General features: G+C 48.0%; 1 protein-coding gene and 1 non-coding gene across 3 annotated transcripts; one reads left to right on the top strand and one right to left on the bottom strand.

Moving 5' to 3' along the window:
• Window positions 1–653: 653 nt before the first annotated feature.
• Window positions 654–7062, bottom strand: POLR3D (RNA polymerase III subunit D). Of its 2 annotated transcripts, none has more exons than XM_015144944.3 (9): window positions 6930–7062; window positions 6534–6703; window positions 4891–4934; window positions 4154–4305; window positions 3885–4009; window positions 3512–3680; window positions 2854–3116; window positions 1608–1760; window positions 654–1439 (listed from the first exon to the last, which is right to left on the bottom strand). In XM_015144944.3, exons 2-9 carry the CDS (start codon window positions 6696–6698, stop codon window positions 1317–1319), a joined length of 1194 nt encoding a protein of 397 aa, XP_015000430.2. In that variant the 5' UTR covers window positions 6699–6703; window positions 6930–7062; the 3' UTR covers window positions 654–1316. The 2 variants fall into 2 exon arrangements, with proteins under 2 accessions (XP_015000430.2, XP_001102894.2); XM_001102894.5 differs by having other exon boundaries at window positions 6967–7062.
• Window positions 7063–7106: 44 nt separating this feature from the next.
• Window positions 7107–7187, top strand: MIR320A (microRNA mir-320a). The gene has a single exon (NR_032470.1). It is a non-coding gene; the product is annotated as a microRNA mir-320a (primary transcript).
• The last annotated feature ends 11583 nt before the right edge of the window (window positions 7188–18770 follow it).

Below are 18770 nucleotides of genomic sequence, written 5' to 3'. Positions count from 1 at the left end.
TTTTTCTAACCTGCAAATGTCTCCCCAGCTGAACCAGGGAAAATACCAGCCCTACTGTCAAGACAAGAGGAGAAGCTATTCCTCCAGGGACAACACAGTACGATGACCTGGTAAAGGGGACAGGATCACAGACCCAAAAAAGTAACCCTGAGTAGGTGGCTCTGGCAGTGCTAGGACAGGAGACAGAGGCCGGCCTCTGAAACCCAAAGTTTTTGAAGTGGGCATCATCAGCCAAGTGTCAAAGAGGCCATTATTCAATATATCCCTAACTTCTCTTACCAAGGGCTTAGTTTTGTTGTTAGCAATATATGACTCCAGCTCATACATGAGTAATAACTGCAAAGGAAAGAGTACGGGGAACATGTCTTGGGCCCAACATGTCCCCCAAAGGCTTTTGCAGGGTGCTGGGAGGAAGTCTCTGACTCTTCCTTTCTGTTACCTGCAGCGATTACAGTAACTCACACAGGAGGCACCTGGCTAACACGAGCCAGGAGAAAAAGGCGTAGAACAGCCTGACACCATAAATGTAGGGCATCAGGCCCAGGGTGAGGACAGGATATAAAACAGGAAGGGGCAAGAGTGGGGACGGGAGAGCTCTAGTCACTGCCTCTGGGAGACTTGAAATCTCTATTTTGTTTGAAAATAGACTCAGGTAGAGAAAAAGGACATGAATATTTATTGAGTGCCTGCTGGTTCTGGCCTTGTGCGTGGCCTTGTGCAGTATTCATCTATAACAGCCCATGAATCCTCACCCAAACCCTGGAAGGTAGGTATCATCCCCATTTGTGTCGGATGAGGAATAGGAGGCTCAGAAAGGTTAGGTAGTTTGTCCAAGGACACAGAACCAGGAACTGGCCAGCATGGACCGAGAGCTTAAGTTTCAGACTCAATCCTTGCTCTCTCTCCTCTGCTGCCTCCGGGAGGAAGGAGGGAGCACCAGTAGAAGCTGCAGTTCTCACACTTCCTGCCCCGGCGGCCCAGCAGGCACCAAGAGAAGCCAGCCCCTACCCACAGACCCTCCCCACCTACCTTGGGAGGATGCATCAGTGGATGAGATTAAGACATAAATACAAAAATAAATAGCAGGGCCAAGTCCCCAGCAGCAAGGATGTGCCATCTCCATGCTGCAGGAAGGTTCACTGTGCCATTTACAGCTGCTATGGGAGGAAGCCCTGGGGGACCTGGGACAATGGCTGCCAAAGGCTGGAGTGGGTGGGCTCAGTGGGCCCCTTCTGGGTCTCACAGATTCAAGAACAAAATGTCTGGAGCAGGCAGCAGCCGTGGGCACAGGCACCGTCCTCCTCCATCTGCTCATTTTACCGGTGTTTGTGATCCAAGAGGGATTCAAAATCGGGGGAACATACAAGTTTGTGCTTCACGTGTCCCAGGACTGTCATCTCCCCTGTCCTACTGTCTCCAAGGCCCACGGACACCAGCTCCTGCCAATGGACAGAGACAGTGATGAGAACCACCACCACGTGCCCAGCGTGTAGAGCTGTGAATGGGGACATGATACTCCCAGAAACCCCCTCCCTTATTTAGCACTGGCTCTTCAATCCTCCTCCACTCCTTAAAGGGTCCCTCCCTTGCCCTAAGGAGGCTCTTACCTGCAAGAAGGAGCAGGCTGTTCCCATGGTCACGTCCAGAGTCACCTTGCCCAGGAGGAGTTGCACCCTTCCAGACTTGCGGATGAGTAGCTTGCCAACCTGACCCTCTGTCAGGTCAGCCAGGGTACAAGCATTCTCTGCCAGCTTGGCTTCCTGCGCAGAAAACCAGAAGATGGACACTGGGCTAGGAGCTCTTTCCTCCATCTTTCATGAACCCCCTTCTACTCCCTAAGAGTAAGGCACAGCAAAGGTCAGAATGAGCTCCCCAAAGAATGCCTTCTCCTAGGGCTGTTGGCTATGGTTAAAATACAAAACCCATAGCAAACAAATACATAAACGGACAAAATATCAGTAACTGCTGAAGCTGAGTTCTGGTACATGGCAGTTTATGTTCTCATTTTTTTTTGAGACAAGGTCTGACTGTGTCACCCAGATTGGGGTGTGGTGGCGCGATCTTGGCTCACTGCAACCTCTGCCTCCTGGGCTCAAGCCATCCCCCCACCTTAGCCTCCCAAGTAGCAGGGACTACAGGCACACGCCACCATGCCTGGCTAGTTTTTGTATTAGCCATGGTGCCACCATGTTGCCCAGGCCAGTCCCGATCTCCTGGGCTCAAGTGATCCTCCCGTCTTGCCCTTCCAAAGTGCTAGGATTAGAGGCATGAGCCACCGCACCTGGCCATATGTTCTCTCATTTGTTTTTTTTTTTTTTTTTTTTTTTGAGACGGAGTCTCGCTCTGTCACCCAGGCTGGAGTACTGTGGCCGGATCTCAGCTCACTGCAAGCTCCGCCTCCCGGGTTCCCGCCATTCTCCTGCCTCAGCCTCCCGAGTAGCTGGGACTACAGGCACCCACCACCTCACCCGGCTAGTTTTTTGTTTTTTTTTTTTAGTAGAGACGGGGTTTCACCGTGTTAGCCAGGATGGTCTCAATCTCCTGACCTTGTGATCCGCCCGTCCCAGCCTCCCAAAGTGCTGGGATTACAGGCTTGAGCCACCGCGCCCGGCCTGTTCTCTCATTTGTATGTCTTTGAAATATTTCCTTATAAGAAGTGAACACACATCCCTGCAACACACACACACAATTGGGGTTGGAGGTACAAAGACCCATGGCTCTTGCAGGCATCAAGAAAAACCACCCATTATTGTCCCATTTCAGCCAGGGTGGCACGGCTTTGCTTCCCACTACAGGTCACCACTTCCCCTCTTAGTCCCCGACTCTATCCCACAGGCCTCTGCCTGAGCATACCCGGTCTTTCTCCTGCTTGATGAGCATCATCTGTCCATCCTCACCCTGCACCTCTGTCTTGATGGGCTTGATGTCCTGGGTGGGCGGCTGGCCAGGGAGGGTGTCTGGCAGCTGCAGAAACAGCAGTTCCTCCTCCTTGGTGAGGCTCAGCTCCCTGAGCAGCTCTGCCACGGATACATCCTTTGGGAGGCCTGGGGTCTTCCTGGCTGCTTTGGGGGGAGCCTTCATCTTGGCCTCTTCCTCATCTCGTGGCTCCTCTTTCACTGCCCGGGTGATAGAAATGGAATGCTATCACATGACCACCCTCCATACTAGCTCACTGTTACCAGCCCTTTGCCCCCGTCTGCTCCACTGTCACTCAGCCAGGGAGTGGGAAGGGGGCACTGATTATAGAGAGGGGCAAGAGACAACATGTTTAAATCTCGCCTGACTTATCTAAAAAGCGACATCTGAGGCTGGGCCCACCGCTCCATGCCAACACAGGAACCCTCTGCGAGGGAGAATCGGGCATCTTTGTTCAGCTCATGTATCTTACAGCCGGGATGGGAGGACCTGCTCATGAGCAGCAGTCAGGGACACATGCAAAGGATGCCTGATGCACAGGATTCCTGGGGAGCAGCCATGGAATTGGAGATGAGAAGTTAACTGACAAGAGTACCTTTCACAGCAGGTACGTCCACCTCCATGTCTTCTTCCTTGGGGCCAGTCAGCCAAGGTTTAACATCTGGTTCGTCATTTTCTTCCTTAAAAAGCCACCCCGAGTGAGCCAGCGGCAGCTGCACAGGCATATTTCGAGTGTCGTTCCTCAGCCCGGGGTCATCGAGGAACTGCCAAAAAGAGTCTGGGTCATCCAGCCTGCTAGCACATGCACCTGGATCAAAGTCTGCTTTAGTCCCTTTCTAACCAAAGATTCCTGCTGCTCCCCAGGATTCCAGGACATCAGTGAGCTCTTCTGCCCCTCACCTGGCTCCCCAGAAGCCCTGTTCTACAGCCACAAGGAAGCCCCTTCCCCACAGCCTCCTGGTACCCACATCGTCCTTCTCCAGCATGCGCAAGATCTGTTTAGTTTCTTCGTCTGTCTCTCTCTTCTCTTTTTTGATGTTGATGATATGAGAAGGTCCCATGTCTGATACATCCACTGTCTTATCCCAGTTCCCTGTGGGAAATCACCCAGGTCACTAGGGATCAATAAGGAAGATGCCAACAGCAAGGAAAACTGAACTGGGAGCGGGGAAATTCCACTGCTCTCGCCCTTCTCTTGGGCAGTCTGAACTGAAATTCACTGATTCCTTCCTTGTACCTTTTTTCTTCATCATTTCGGCTGGGCCCTGCTCAAAGATGGAGTGAGACTGGATCACTTCTGGGCGGCCTCGTCCTCGTCCATGCCCCTCTCGCTGTCGGTCTCTGTCCCTTTCACGCTTCTCCTTCTTGACAGTTACTTCTTCCTTGGGCCTGGAAAAAAGAATGGATTAAGGGAAACCACTCACTCACTGTGTCTCCAAAAACTGGCCTTACTCTCCCATACCACTTCACTCCAAGACAGCGGAGAGTTTGAGCCAATAATTACACCATGAGAAGCAGAATCCAATCCTAATTCTAGCACTTTTCTCACTTCCTTGATGAGGCAGGATTTTTTCAGTTTGCTTTACTTTACGTTCTTGTCCAAAAATGTAGATTTTTGTTTGCATTGGGACTGAAAGCAGGAAGGCAGAAATGCAAAGGAACTTCAGGGAAAGCGTGATACATCTTTGTTTAAACTATTGGCTCTCAACTCGGGCCATCAAAGAGAATCACTCCATTCTACTGCCAACAAGTTAAATCACAATTTCTAGAGATGGAACCCTAGACACCAGTATTTTTTTTTTTTAAAGCTTAAACATTAGAATCACCTAGGAGCCAGGGTTGAAAATCACTAGTGAAAAGAACTAAAGATATAAATTTAAATTTTGGAGCCACAAACCTACTTATTTCTCCCCAAAGCCCCAAATTCAGAGCAAGTAAATAAGGGGCAAGTATTCAGAAGGACTAGCTACTTACTCTTCCTTGATCTTCCGACTGATGATATTTGGGGTGAAGGTTTTCTGAAAGCAAAATACAGGAGTCACTGATGTGTTAGGTCCTGACCCCAAAGTACAGAGGAAAATAAAAACTCCCAACGGGCATCTTCTACAGACCACGGCCACCATGACTCTCTTTGGCACATTCCACAGTGCTGTCAGTTTTCTAGATACACGTGTGCCTGAAAAGGAGGAACGTCATGGTGTGGCGGCAGTGGAGTTATGCATAGAAGAAAGGGGCACCAAAAACCATTTTTAACCAGCAGCCTTAGGAAAGAAGATCCTGAAAGAAGGTCCTCTGGGACTTCTAAAAGCAAAGGAATTTCTCTGGTCTCACCTCTTATCTTCAAACTGCTATAGAGACCAGTCAGTATCATGGGGGAACATCTCTAGCAGCAAGGCCTAAGTAGGGAAGGCCACAGATCTGCCAATACTCTCAATCACTGTTGGCAGTGTTTTTCCATATTTTCCAAGGCAAAGTTAGGTTTCTAAAGACTGCTTTATGTCCAGGCGTGGTGGCTCACGCCTGTAATCGCAGCACTTTGGGAGGCCAAGGCAGGTGGATCATGAGGTCAGGAGTTCAAGATCAGCCTGGCCAAGATGGTGAAACCCCGTCTCTACTAAAAACTACAAAAATTAGCCAGGTGCGGTGGCAGGCCTCTGTAATCCCAGCTACTCGGGAGGCTGAGGGAGGAGAATCGCTTGAACCCCAGGAGGTGGAGGTTGCAGTGAGCTGAGATGGTGCCTCTGTGCTACAGCCTGGGCGACAGAAAGAGACTCTGTTAAAAACAAAACAAACAAACAAAAAAAACTGCTTTATTTGGCCGGGAGCGGTGGCTCACGCCTGTAATCCCAGCACTTTGGGAGGCCGAGGTGGGTGGATCACAAGGTCAGGGGTTCAAGAACAGCCTGGCCAACATGGTGAAACCTTGTGTCTACTAAAAATACAAAAATCAGCTGGACATGGTGGCGGGCACCTGTAATCCCAGCTACTCAGGAGGCTGAGGCAGGAGAATCACTCAAACCCGGGAGGCAGAGGTTGCAGTGAGCCAAGATCATGCCATTACACTCCAGTTTGGGGGACTAGGGCGAGACTTCGTCTCAAAAAAAAAACCCAAAAACCTGCTTTATTCTTCTGTCATCCTGACCCCACCCCTTTCTGGGCTACTCTTGACATCCACAGTCATATACACATGGGACAGCCCACAGAGCCTCGAATGCCATGCCTAGGATTCATGATACTCTAGATAACAAGTTTGCACACTGAGATGGTGAATTCTGAACGCTCTAAGACTGTGAAGTTTATGCCTGCCTGGCTTTCATGGGTTTCTTAAAGATGTCCAAACACACAATAAGAGTAAATAAACACTGTTCAAATTACTTTTGAACGACTTTAACTTATTAGGATTCTCTGTCTTTCAACCACCTCTGGGACTCATTTCAACATTTTGTACTCAGTACCTAGATTTGAAGATAGGACAGGCTCCCTAGAATTTAAAGAGGGGTAGGCTTGAGGCCCAACGACACTCCTGACACATAGTAGGCCCTACACAAACATCAGTTGAATGCCGGGGCTTGGAATTCAAGGTAGTTGAGTTTCTTTAGAAACGCGCCGTTGGATACCTTCTTGACTCCCCCGAGGGTGAGGTCCCTGGAACGGATGGAGGGAAGGCGGCCGGGGGTGAGGGGAGGCGCCGGCCGCCGCCCGATGAGCCCCCGGGCCCCAGTCAGAAGGGGTCGGGGCCCTCCCGGAGTGCTGGGCTCGCCGGCGGCGTTTCCTTCCGACATGTTGCCTGGGAGAGAAGGGGGGACGAGATTACCAGAGTGGACTGACACGCGGACCCTGGCGGAACCCAACCCCCTTGCTTTCCGGTCCCCCAGTCGGTGCGTCCCTCCAGTGGCCTCTCAGCTCCTCCCCTCCCACGTGGCGAGATTCCCGGGACCACCCAGGTGAGAGCCTTTGGCTCGCGACACGCCCTCTCTCCAGGAACCCCGCCCAGGAACCAGGCAGGGACGCACCCGGGCCGCGGCTCCACACCGCGCGTCACCACTTCACCTGCGACGCGACCCGCTGCCAGCTTTAGGTCTCCGCACCGGGCGGAAGTCTGCGTGGCACCGCCTGGGCGCTGCCATCTTGGCACGGGCCGGATGTGACGTTTCGGGGGCGGGACTGGGCCACAGTATTTATCAGGCGGCGCTTCGCTCCCCTCCGCCTTCTCTTCCCGGTTCTTCCCGGAGTCGGGAAAAGCTGGGTTGAGAGGGCGAAAAAGGATGAGGGAACCGGTCTGGGCTACGCTATGTGGCGGTGCTCGGGGGTCTTGGCCCCCGGGCGGTGGCGTGGAGGTGCCGAGATCAGGGTCGCGGGTCTTGTCGGCCGCCAAGCCGCAATGTGAGGCTTCGCCTCGGCGGAGCCCCTGGGAGCTTGGGGGTAGCTGCTCGGGATGGGACGAGGGGCGCGGCACAGAGAGCGAGACCTGGACTTAGAGTCGGGGAGTCTTGGGCCGTGCGGAGCCCTGTCTGCGGGTTCTCCATGGTGACCTTGGAGTGGTCACTACCTCCGGGCAGCGACCTCGCCCACTCTCGGGGACCCCTTCCCTGTGCTCCTGGTGGAGTCCTGGGGTGAGGCTGTGAGGGCAGCGTTGGAACAGCCGCAGTGGACCAACTGGTGCCCAGTCACACCCGCTTGGGATCACGAAGGCGGTGGCCCTCGGGTGCGCTCTTGGTCAAAGCCTGGACAGAATCGGAATACCAAGTTTGCTCTACTGCTGGAGGAATTTAAAGAACTTTTATTGACTCCAGCGTTTGTGATATAAAAAGTGTCGTTTAATGTTATCTCCCATCCCCCCAGACTGTATAAAAACATTATTACGGGGAGTTTGAGGAAAGGAAATCGTTTCTACCAGAATGCCACGTAGAGTACTACTATTAAAAATTTTGTAATGTGTCTAGTAGTCTTCACAGAGTTGTATCACAATTTCGTATCCTTTTTCTTTTCTTTTTTTGAGGCGAGGTTTCTGCATACTGCAACCTCTGCCTCCCAGCCTCAAGCCATGCTCCCACCTCAGCCTCCCAAGTAGCTGGGACTCTAAATACATGCCACCACGCCCGGCTAATTTTTTTTTTCTTTTTTCTTTTTCTTTTTCTTTTTTTTCTTTTTTTTTTTTTTTTTTTTGTATTTTTGGTAGAGACGGGATTTCACTGTGTTGCTCACACTGGTCTTGAACTCCTGAGCTCGAGTGATGCCACCCGCCTCGGCCTCCCAATGTGCTGGGGTTACAGGCGTCAGCCACTGCGCCTGGCCTGTATCCTGCTTTTTCAAATAACATTTCTCTGTTACGGCATCAAAGACTGCATAGTTCTCCAGTGGCTGTATCATGATTTAAGTATTTCCCTGATTGTTTCTTTTTTCCCTGTTTTAAATAATGCTGTAGTGAATATCTGGTACATTCGACGTGCTTTTTTTCAATTTTGTTTTGGTTTTTGTTTTCTTTCGGATTATATTCCTGGGATAGATTTCCCGTCCTGGGATAACTGGCCAAAAGAAGGTGGGTTTGTTTTTTGTTTTTTGTTTTTTTGTTTTTTTGTTTTTTTTTAAAGTAAATATTTGGGATGGGCTTGGTGGCTTACGCTTGTAATCCCAGTGCTTTGGGAGGCGGAGGTGGGAGGATCGCTTGAAAGGCTCAGCAGTTCGAGATTGCAGTGAGCTACGATCCAGCCCCCACACTCCAGCCTGGGTGACACAGCAAGACCCTATCTCTAAAAACATTTTTTAAATTAAACTTTTTATTTTGAGAACATGGTAGATTCATGTAGAGTTATAAGAAACCATGTAGAGAGATCCCAAGTATTGTTTATTCATTTTCCCCCAGTAGTAACATCTTGCCATCAGAATATTGACATTGGTGCAGTCAAGATACAAGAAGTTTCCATCACAAGGATTCCTCTAGCTGCCCTTTTATAGCCACACTTCCCTCCCCCCACCTCCTCCCACCACTAATCTGTTTTCCATTTCTGCCATTTTGGTATTTCAAAAGTGTTATATAAATGGAATCGTACAGTATGTGACTTCTTGGGATTGCTTTTTTCACTCGGCATTGTTCCCCGGAGATCATCCAAGTTGTTGCGTGTATCAATAGTTCGTTCCCTTTTATTGCAAAGTATTCATGGTTTGTTTAACCATTCACCCTCTGAAAGACATCTGGGTGGTTTTCCGTGTGGGGTTATTATGGATAAAGCTGCTGTGAAAATACATGTACAAGATTTTGTGTGAACATAAGTTTTTATTTCTCTGGGATAATTGCCCATGAGTGCAATCATTGGGTCATGTGGTAGTTGTATCTTAGTTTTACAAGAAACTGCCAAGCTGTTTTCCACAGTGGCTGTACCATTTTGTACATGCACATTTTATGGTTCTTCATTCATATTGCTAAATTGCTTTCAAAAAGGATTGTGCGGCCGGGCCTGGTGGCTCACACCAGTAATCCCAGCACTTTGGAAGGCCAAGGTGGGCAGATCACTTGAGGTCAGGAGTTCCAGACCAGCTGGCCAACATGGCGAAACCCCGTCTCTACTAAAAATACAAAAATTAGCTGGGTGTGATGGTGCATGCCCATAATTCCAGCTACTTGGGAGGCTGAGGCACGAGAATCGCTTGAACCGGGGAGGCGGAGGTTGCAGTGAGCTGAGATCACGCCGTTGCACTCCAACCTGGGCGACAGGGGGACAGTCTGTCTCAAAACACCAAAAACAAACAAACTCCACAAAAAAAAATAAAAAAGATTGTGCTGAAATACATCAACACTAAGAATGTATGTATATACAATAATCAAATGTATACACATATACACACATTGTGGGCTTTTGATGGAGTCCTGGGTGAGGCTATGTGGGCAGCCTTGGAACAGCCACAATGGGTCAACCGGTGCCTAGTCACACCCATCCTGGGCTCACAGCAGTGGCCCTCATGTGCACTCATTGTCAAAGCCTGGAAGGAATCTGAATACCAAGTTTGCTCTACTGTTGGAATTTAAAGAACTTTTATTGGCTAGGTGTGGTGGCTCATGCCTGTAATGCCAGCACTTTGGGAGGCTGAGGCGGGTGGATCACCTGAGGTCAGGAGTTCGAGACCAGCCTGGCCAACATGGTGAAACCCTGTCTCTACTAAAAGTACAAAAATTAGCCAGGCGTGGTGGCGGGCATCAGTAATCCCAGCTACTTGGGAGGTTGAGGCCGGAGAATCGCTTGAACCCAGGAGAAGGAGATTGCAGTGCGCCAAGATTGCGCCATTGCACTCCAGCCTGGGCGACAAGAGCAAAACTCCATCTGAAAACAAACAAACAAACAGGCTGGGCGCAGTAGCTCACACCTATAATCCCAGCACTTTGGGAGGCCAAGGTGGGCGGATCACAAGGTCAGGAGTTCGAGACTAGCCTGACCAACATGGTGAAAACCCATCTCTACTAAAAATACAAAAATTAGCTGGGCGTGGTGGCATGCGCCTGTAATCCCAGCTACTTGGGAGGCTGAGGCAGGAGAATAGGTTGAATCCGGGAGGCGGATGTTGCAGTGAGCCGAGATCGCGCCACTGCACTCCAGCCTGGGAGACAGAGGAAGACTCCGTTTCAAAAAAAAAAAAGAACTTTTATTGACTTTGAAATTTATTGACTCCGTACACACACACACACACACACACGCACACACAGGTAGTACATAAGAATATATAATTTTAGGGTGTAGTGGCACCCACCTGTAGTGCCAGCTACTTGGGAGGCTGAGGTGAGAGGATCGATTGATCCCAGGAGGTGGAGGCTGCAGTGAGCTCTGATTGTGCTACTGCACTCCAGCCTGGGAGACAGAGGAGACCTCGTCTCAAAAAAACAAACAAAAAAGAGAATATATAATTTTTTGTCCACATCCTTTTGAGTATTGGCTCTTAAAATTTAAAACTTTGTTTGCCAATTTACTAATATTTTGTTATGTTGCTTTCTAAACAGACCTTTTTCAACTTCTTTCTGCATGTTGATTTTACAATAATCAAACCAAACCTATACCCTTTTCCTGTTCCCTACAGAGCTACACGCAACAGCCCTTAGTTTCTAATTAGAGCACTGGGTGAAATAGCTTTGATTTCATTCTGTTGGGCTTTGAAGTTCACCAAGTAGTAGCTTTCCTGGTTTATTTTGTATTTTTAAAAGTACACTCATTCATTTTAGAAAATTTGGAAAAATTTAAAAAGCACTGAGAAGAAAAAGCTATCCATTATTATCCCATCAAATGTTTTATATACTTGAAGTCATTTTTCTATGCATTTAGATTTTTTTTTTTTTTTTTTTTTGAGATGGAGTCTCGCTGTGTTACCCAGGCTGGAGTGCAGTGGCACGATCTCGGCTCACTGCAAGCTCCTCCTCCCGGGTTTACGCCATTCTCCCACCTCAGCCTCCGAGTAGCTGGGACTACAGGCGCGCACCACCACGCCCGGTTAATTTTTTGTATTTTTAGTAGAGACAGGGTTTCACCATGTTAGCCAGGATGGTCTTGATCTTCTGACCTCGTGATCCGCCCGCCTCGGCCTCCCAAAGTGCTGCGATTACAGGCTTGAGCCACCGAGCCTGGCCGCATTTAGATTTTTTTTAATTGGGATATTTTACACAGGGGTCTTTTAACATTTTTATCTATTTATTTATTTTGAGGCCAGGTTATGAGACTGGCTAGTTTTTGTATTTTTGGTAGAGTCGGGGTTTTGCCATGTTGCCCAGGCTAGTCTTGAACTCCTGGGCTTAATCCATCTGCCCACCTCTACCTCCCAAAGTGTTGGGATTACAGACGTGAGCCACTGTGCCCAGCTGAGCTTAGTTTGTTGTTAATAACGTTTTATTTTCACAAATATCATAATAAAGACAATAATCTCATTGTAATTTAACAAACTCTTAAGAACAAATACAGTCTTCTAGGTCTAAATGCAGGTTTAAAAGGTATAACAGATTCTGTCAAAAATCTGTTCTTGTGAATTTTTTTTTTTTTGAGACGGAGTCTTGCTCTGTTGCCCAGGCTCTAGTGCAATGGCATGATCTCGACACACTTGCAACCTCTGCCTCCCAGGTTCAAGCAATTCTCCTGCCTCAGCCTCCCAAGTAGCTGGGATTACAGGGGCGCGCCACTATGTCCGGCTACTTTTTGTGTTTTTAATAGAGGTGGGGTTTCACAATGTTGACCAGGCTGGTCTCAAACTCCTGACCACAGGTGATCCACCTGCCTCAGCCTCCCAAAGTGCTGGGATTACTGGCATGAGCCACTGCGTCCGGCCTTTTTTTTTTTTTTTTTTCCCTGAAACATGGTCTTGCCCTGTCGCCCACGCTGGAGTACAGTGGCTACTCACAGCTACAGTCATAGCTCACTGTAGCCTGCAACTCCTGGGCTCAAGGGATCCTCCTGCCTCAGCCTCCTGTGTAGCTGGGACTACAGGTGTGCACCACCATACCCAACTATTTTTAATTATTTTGTAGAGACAGAATCTCACTATGTTGCGTAAGCTGGTTTCAAACTCATGGGTTCAAGCGATCTACCCCCTTTGGCATTCCAAAGTGTTGGAACTACAGGCGTGAGCCATGGCGCCTGGCCTCCTGTGAATTCTTCATGGACATTAAAAATGAATAAGAAACTGTTTTGAATATGTATTGGTAGAGTAAAAGGAATGTGAGATATGAGAACGCTATCCAAGTTCAAGCTATTACATGTTCTCTGTGTAATTTGTCCTTGTTTATTTGCATCATTTTGCAGGCCATTCATTTGCTGGTTCCTCCTTATTGCCTTGACGCTTACATGTTGGAGAGCTCTAGAATTCTGTCCTTGGGGCCGGGTGTGGTGGATCAGACCTGTAATTCCAGCACTTTGGGAGGCCGAAGTGGGCTGATCACGAGGTCAGGAGATCGAGACTATCCTGGCTAACATAGTGAAACCCCGTCTCTACTAAAATACAAAAAATTAGCTGTGCGTGGTGGTGCGCTCTTATAGTCCCAGCTACTTTGGAGGCTGAGGCAGGGGAACCACTTGAACCCAGGAGGCGGAGGTTGCAGTGAGCCGAGATTGTGCCGTTGCACTCCAGCCTGGGCAACAAGAGCGAGACTCCATCTAAAAAAAAAAAAAAAAAAAAGAATTCTGTCCTTGGAATTCTTTCCTATTTTCTCTATACTAACTCCCATGACAATGGTCCAGTTTCTCAGCTTCAAGTGTACTGTATGCTGATCACTCCTAAGGGCTCATCTCTAGTCCAGTGCTCCCTGAACCCCTGATGTGTCTCTGCCTATTCCATACCTCCAGTTGGATGTCTGCTTGGGCATCTCAAAACCTATGTCCACATCCAAACTTTTTTTTTTTTTTGAAACAGGGTCTTGCCCTGTCGCCCAGGCTGGAGTGCAGTGACATGATTTCCACTTACTGCAACCTCCGCCTCCCTGATTCAAGCAATTCTCCTGCCTCAGCCTCCTAAGTAGCTGGGATTACAGGCACGTGCCACCACACCCAGCTAATTTTTGTGTTTTTAGTAGAGACGGGGTTTCACCATGTTGGCCAGGCTGGTCTCGAACTCCTGACCTCAAGTGATCCACCTGCCTCGACCTCCCAAAGTGCTGGGATTACTGGTGTGAGCCACTGCACCTGGCCACATCCACACTTTTTTGATCTTTCTCCTCAAGCTACTTCTTCAAAGTGGTCCCCATCTCAGTAAATGGTAGCTGCATCCTGCTAGTTGTTCAAATTAAAAATCTTGCAGATTTTTTTTTTTTTTTAATGACACAAGATCTTTCTTATTCTGTCGCCCAGGCTGGAGTGCAGTGGTGTGATCTCAGCTCACTGCAGCCTCAACCTCCCAGGCTCAAGTGATTCTCCCACCTTAGCCTCTCAGGTAGCTGGGACTATAGGCGCACAGCACCATGTCTGGCTAATTTAAAAAATTTTTTGTAGAGTTGGAGTTTCACCATGTTGCCCAGGCTGGTCTTGAGCTCCTGGGTCTCAAGCGATCTGCCCACCTCGGCCTCCCAAAGTGCTGGGATTACAGGCGTGAGCCACTGCGCCCAGCCTTGCGACTTACATATGAGCTACGACTTATATATCAGCTATTATATATCAGTATATATAATACTACGTCTTATATATCAACTTTTCCAGGTACATCCGGGATCTTCCCACTTCTCACCACCTTGGTCCAAGCCACCATCATTTATTGCTGATTATTATAATTGCCTCCTAACTGGCCTCCTTCCACCTGAATCCTCCAAGTCTAGTCTCCACATAGTGGAACTGACATGTTTCACTTTGGGACATCTCTGCTCTAAACTTCCCAATGGCTTCCCATTTCAGAGTAAAAATCAAAGGTCTTAGAATGGCCTGCGGCACGGCCTGCATGATCTCTCCCGGCACCTACCATTTCTCCAGTCTCAACTCCTTGCACACTGGCTCCCCCTGCTGTTTCTGGACTGTATCAGGCAACATCCTGCTTCAGGGCCCCTGCACCTGTTACCTGCAATGCCCTTCCTCCACAAAATTCTACATGGCTCCCGTCCATCCTTTAATCAGGTGGTTTTTGTTGTTGTTGTTGTTTTTCCCAAAGTCACCTTTTCAAAGAGTCCTCCTCTGATGGCCCTATTTAAAATCATAACTCCCAACTTCTCCATGACGTTTCCTATCTCTATGTACCGACTTATTTTTCTCTAGAGCATTTATCACCACTCAATAGACTACAAAGTTTGTTTATTTATTTATTTATTTATTTACTTACCTATTTAATTATCTGTCTTCCCCCACCAGAATGTAAGCCCTATGAGAGCAGGGATTTATTTTTTGGTTCTCCTTTCCCTGCCCACAACTGCAGGATCCTCATTGCCTGAAATAGTGCCTTATACATAGGTAAGCACCCAGTGAATTTTTTAAAATGGATGATTGAATTCCAATTTGTGATGAGATCAACTAGAAAATTTGGATGTGCATTAGAAAGAATAAGAGTAGATTGTTTCCAGAAAGCAATTGAATTTTGGCACCATTGATGTCAAAGCCATCTGTGAGTTGTATTATCATGTCTTCTGTATAGATTATTCTGTAAGTGACTCTTAATAGAGTAAATGTGGCAAGTTTTGGGTGCATGGAGGGAAGGCGCTTCATCATGGTGATCGCTTGTATTCAGTATGCCACACTCTTGTCCTGGTTTTTTTTTTTTGTTGTTTGTTTGTTTGTTTTTTGTTTTTTTTGTTTGTTTGTTTTGGCAGTCTGGCTCTGTCACTCAGGCTGGAGTGCAGTGGCAGGATCTTGGCTCACTGCAACCCCCACCTCCCGGGCTCAAGTGATTCTCCTGCTGCAGTCTCCTGAGTAGCTGTGACTACAGGCGTGCACCACCATGCCTGGGTATCTTTTGTATTTTTAGTAGAGACAGGGTTTTGCCATGTTGGCCAGGCTGGTCTCGAACTCCTGACCTCGGAAAATTCGGCTGCCTCAGCCTCCCTAAGTCCTGAGATTACAGGTATGAGCCACCGCGCCTGGCCTTGTCCTGGTACCTTGCCAAGCAGTGCACAGTGGTGTTCCATATTTCCTACATCATGTTCTTCCACTTTGGGTATAATTTACTGACTATTCCAGTACTGTGGTTCTATATGAGTCCTTCTACTTACGATTCTCTTTCATCATTCTTCTTGATCTTTTTCTCTTGAAGTTTCCTTTATCCCTCCAACATTCTCTCAGTGTCTCTTCTATAGTTTGTCTGAGTTCTTTAATATAATTCATCATGTTCCCATGTCTTAAAGTTATTAAATATTTAAGTTTTCTACAAAATCTGAGATACATATATATATTTTTTGAGACAGGTTCTCACTTTGTCACCCAGACTGGAGTGCAATGTTGTGATCATGCCTCACTGCAGCCTCCAAATCCTGGGCTCAAGCAATCCTGCTGCCTCAGCCTCCAGAGTAGTTAGGACTATAGGCCCATGCCACCATGCCCAGCTAACTTTTGTACTTTTTGTGAAGATGGGGTTTCACCATGTTGCCCAGGCCGGTCTCGAATTCCTGGGTTCAAGTGATCTGCCCACTTCAGACTCCTAAAAAGCTGAGATTACAGGTATGAGCCACCACACCCAGTCATAAAATACTTATTCTTTAGTTTAGTAAATGCTTTTAGAATTAGGTGAATGCTCTTCCTTAAAATAGATGACCAGTGAAGGTTGTAGGTTGTCTAAACATAATTTCAAAAAGAAAATGAAATAGGCACTGAGAAATCCATGTAGTTCTTATAAATACTCATGACCCACTCTTGTCATTGTAAACACATGTAAATGACCAAAGCGGTTTCCATGGACTACCTGGATATATGTGCATTCATTGGCTCACTGGATCTCCACAGTGAGCTCAGCCATAGGGAAATACACATAAACATTTTGAATCTATAAAGTGCATAAGCAATATTAAGACTGTAAATATGTTTTACTTATAGTCTCATTCTCTATTACATCAGACTCTGTATTTGCTATGCATCTTTCTACCACGAAGAATCTGGCCTTGGTACTCAGACAGACCTGAATATGAATACTAACTAGTTTTACTACTTACGGCCTCAGTACTCTTTCCCACCTTCCACCTTTTTAAAATGGAGTTGATCAGCTGGGCATGGTGGCTCACACCTGTAATCCTAGCACTTTGAGAGGCCAAGGCAGGAGGATCACTTGAGGCCAGGAGTTGGAGACCAGCCTGACCAACATAGTAAGAACCTGTCTCTATTAAAAAAAAAAAAAAAAAAAAAGAGTATGTGATGAACAGAAAAGATATTGGTAAGTGAAAAAAGAAGGTTATAAAACAGCATTCTTTCATTCTATTTTTGTTAATAAATTCTATACATGTATTGGCTGGGTGTGGTGGCTCACATCTGTGTAATCCCAACTACTTTGGAAGGCCAAGGCGGGTGGATTGCTTGCATTTAGGAGTTTGGGACCAGCCTGGGCAACACAGTGAGACCCCATCTCTATAAAAAAATTAAAAAAATTAGCCAGGTGTGGTGGTGTGCGCCTATAGTCTCAGCTACTCAGGGGGCTGAAGTGGGAGGATTACTTAAGCCAGGGAGGCAGAGGTTGCAGTGAGCTGAGTTTGTGCCACTGTACACCAACCAGGGTGACAGAGCAAGACCCTGTCTTGAAAAAAAATTAATTAAAAAAAATTCTGGCTGGGCGCGGTGGCTCAAGCCTGTAATCCCAGCTCTTTGGGAGGCTGAGACGAGCGGATCACGAGGTCAGGAGATCGAGACCATCCTGGCTGACACGGTGAAACCCTGTCTCTACTAAAAAATACAAAAAACTAGCCGGGCAAGGTGGTGGGCGCCTGTAGTCCCAGCTACTCGGAGGCTGAGGCAGGAGAATGGCGTAAACCCGGGAGGCAGAGCTTGCAGTGAGCTGAGATCCAGCCACTGCACTCCAGCCTGGGCGACAGAGCGAGACTCCGTCTCAAAAAAAAAAAAAAAAAAAAAAATTCTATATATGTATTTAGTGTGTATTTCTGAATGGTGGGAAAATGAGAGATTTTAATTCCCTCTTAAATTTTAAAATGAAATGTGCTTGTCTCTCTACAGTGATCATGTGCTACTTGTGTAATAAAAAGTTATTAAAAATAAAAATGCAGCAGAAGTGCATCTTGGCGGTTGTTTGGTTTCACAAGGAGTGAGTTATACTTGGCACATTATGCTTTGCTCTTACCACGTGTTTCCTCTTGTGATCTGTAGAGAAGTCCTCTGAGGCGAGAAGTGGCAGAAGTTCCTAAAGGGCTGTGCCTTCACCTGTTGCCGGCACGCAGCTCCACAAAGGGGCGCTGAGATGGTTACTATCATGCTTGGGCCACAGGACTCTGTCACTCAGGCTGGAGTGCAGTGGCGCAATCTCAGCTCACTGCAACTTCCACCTGCCAGGTTCAAGTGATTCTTGTGCCTCAGCCTCCCAAGTAGCTGGGATTACAGGCACCCACCACCGCACCCAGCTAATTTTTATATTTTTAGTAGAGATGGGTTTTCACCATATTGGCTAGGCTGGTCTCAAACTCCTGATCTCAGGTGATCTGCCCGCCTCAGTCTCCTAAAGTGTTGGGATTCTCGTGAGCTACTGCACCCGGCCTGGGACAGAAGTGTAGTCCAGATGTCACGTGCTGGCCATCACCAGGAGGTTACATTTTGCATCTCTTCTGAGCTCACCAGCTCGGCGTGGGTATGTTAGAGCAGGACGTAGTCATGCTTGGCCAAGGGAGTGCTTAGTCCTGCCTCAGTGCCATGCACCACCCCACATTCTGTGGTTCAGGACCTGGCCAGACTCGCTGAGGTTCTCACAGCCGTTTAAGGCAGGGTTGGCTTCTGCTTGTCTTTGCATTCTGTGAACACTCACTTTCTGCTGCTGTTACCTCCTCTGACTTTTGCACTGAGGCCTGCCGCCTCGACTCCCCCTTGGTGAGTGTCTCTTAGGCTCAGCTCACACCTTCTCCTGCTCACCAAGACCTCACCCTGGGCCTGCCTGGTGTCTGCTGCCCCCGTGCCAATCCTCCCCACCCCAGCCGCACTCCTGCTTCCACAGCCTCCTCTGGCCTGCACCCTGCATGTGCCCTGGAGCCTCCCACTGTTCTTTCTCTGAATCAGTATCTGTGCCCTGCGATTTAGTTGTATGCTCCTCATTCTCTAATTGTGTCCTCTAAATGGCCATCTTCTCTCCCCTAGAAGACTGTGGCCTCCTTGCAGGCAGATGCTGTTGATATCATGGGAATGAGAACAGTTTTGACAGGTGACTGGCACTTCTGATGTGCCAGGCCCAGGGCTGGACGATTTACCTAATTATTTCATTCCATGATGACAATA

The sequence above is a fragment of the Macaca mulatta genome, chromosome 8, assembly GCF_049350105.2.
Source record: "Macaca mulatta isolate MMU2019108-1 chromosome 8, T2T-MMU8v2.0, whole genome shotgun sequence".
Taxonomy (NCBI): domain Eukaryota; kingdom Metazoa; phylum Chordata; class Mammalia; order Primates; family Cercopithecidae; genus Macaca; species Macaca mulatta.
The sequence above is the reverse complement of the archived record's forward strand: the minus strand, read 5'-3'. Positions and strand labels throughout refer to the sequence as shown.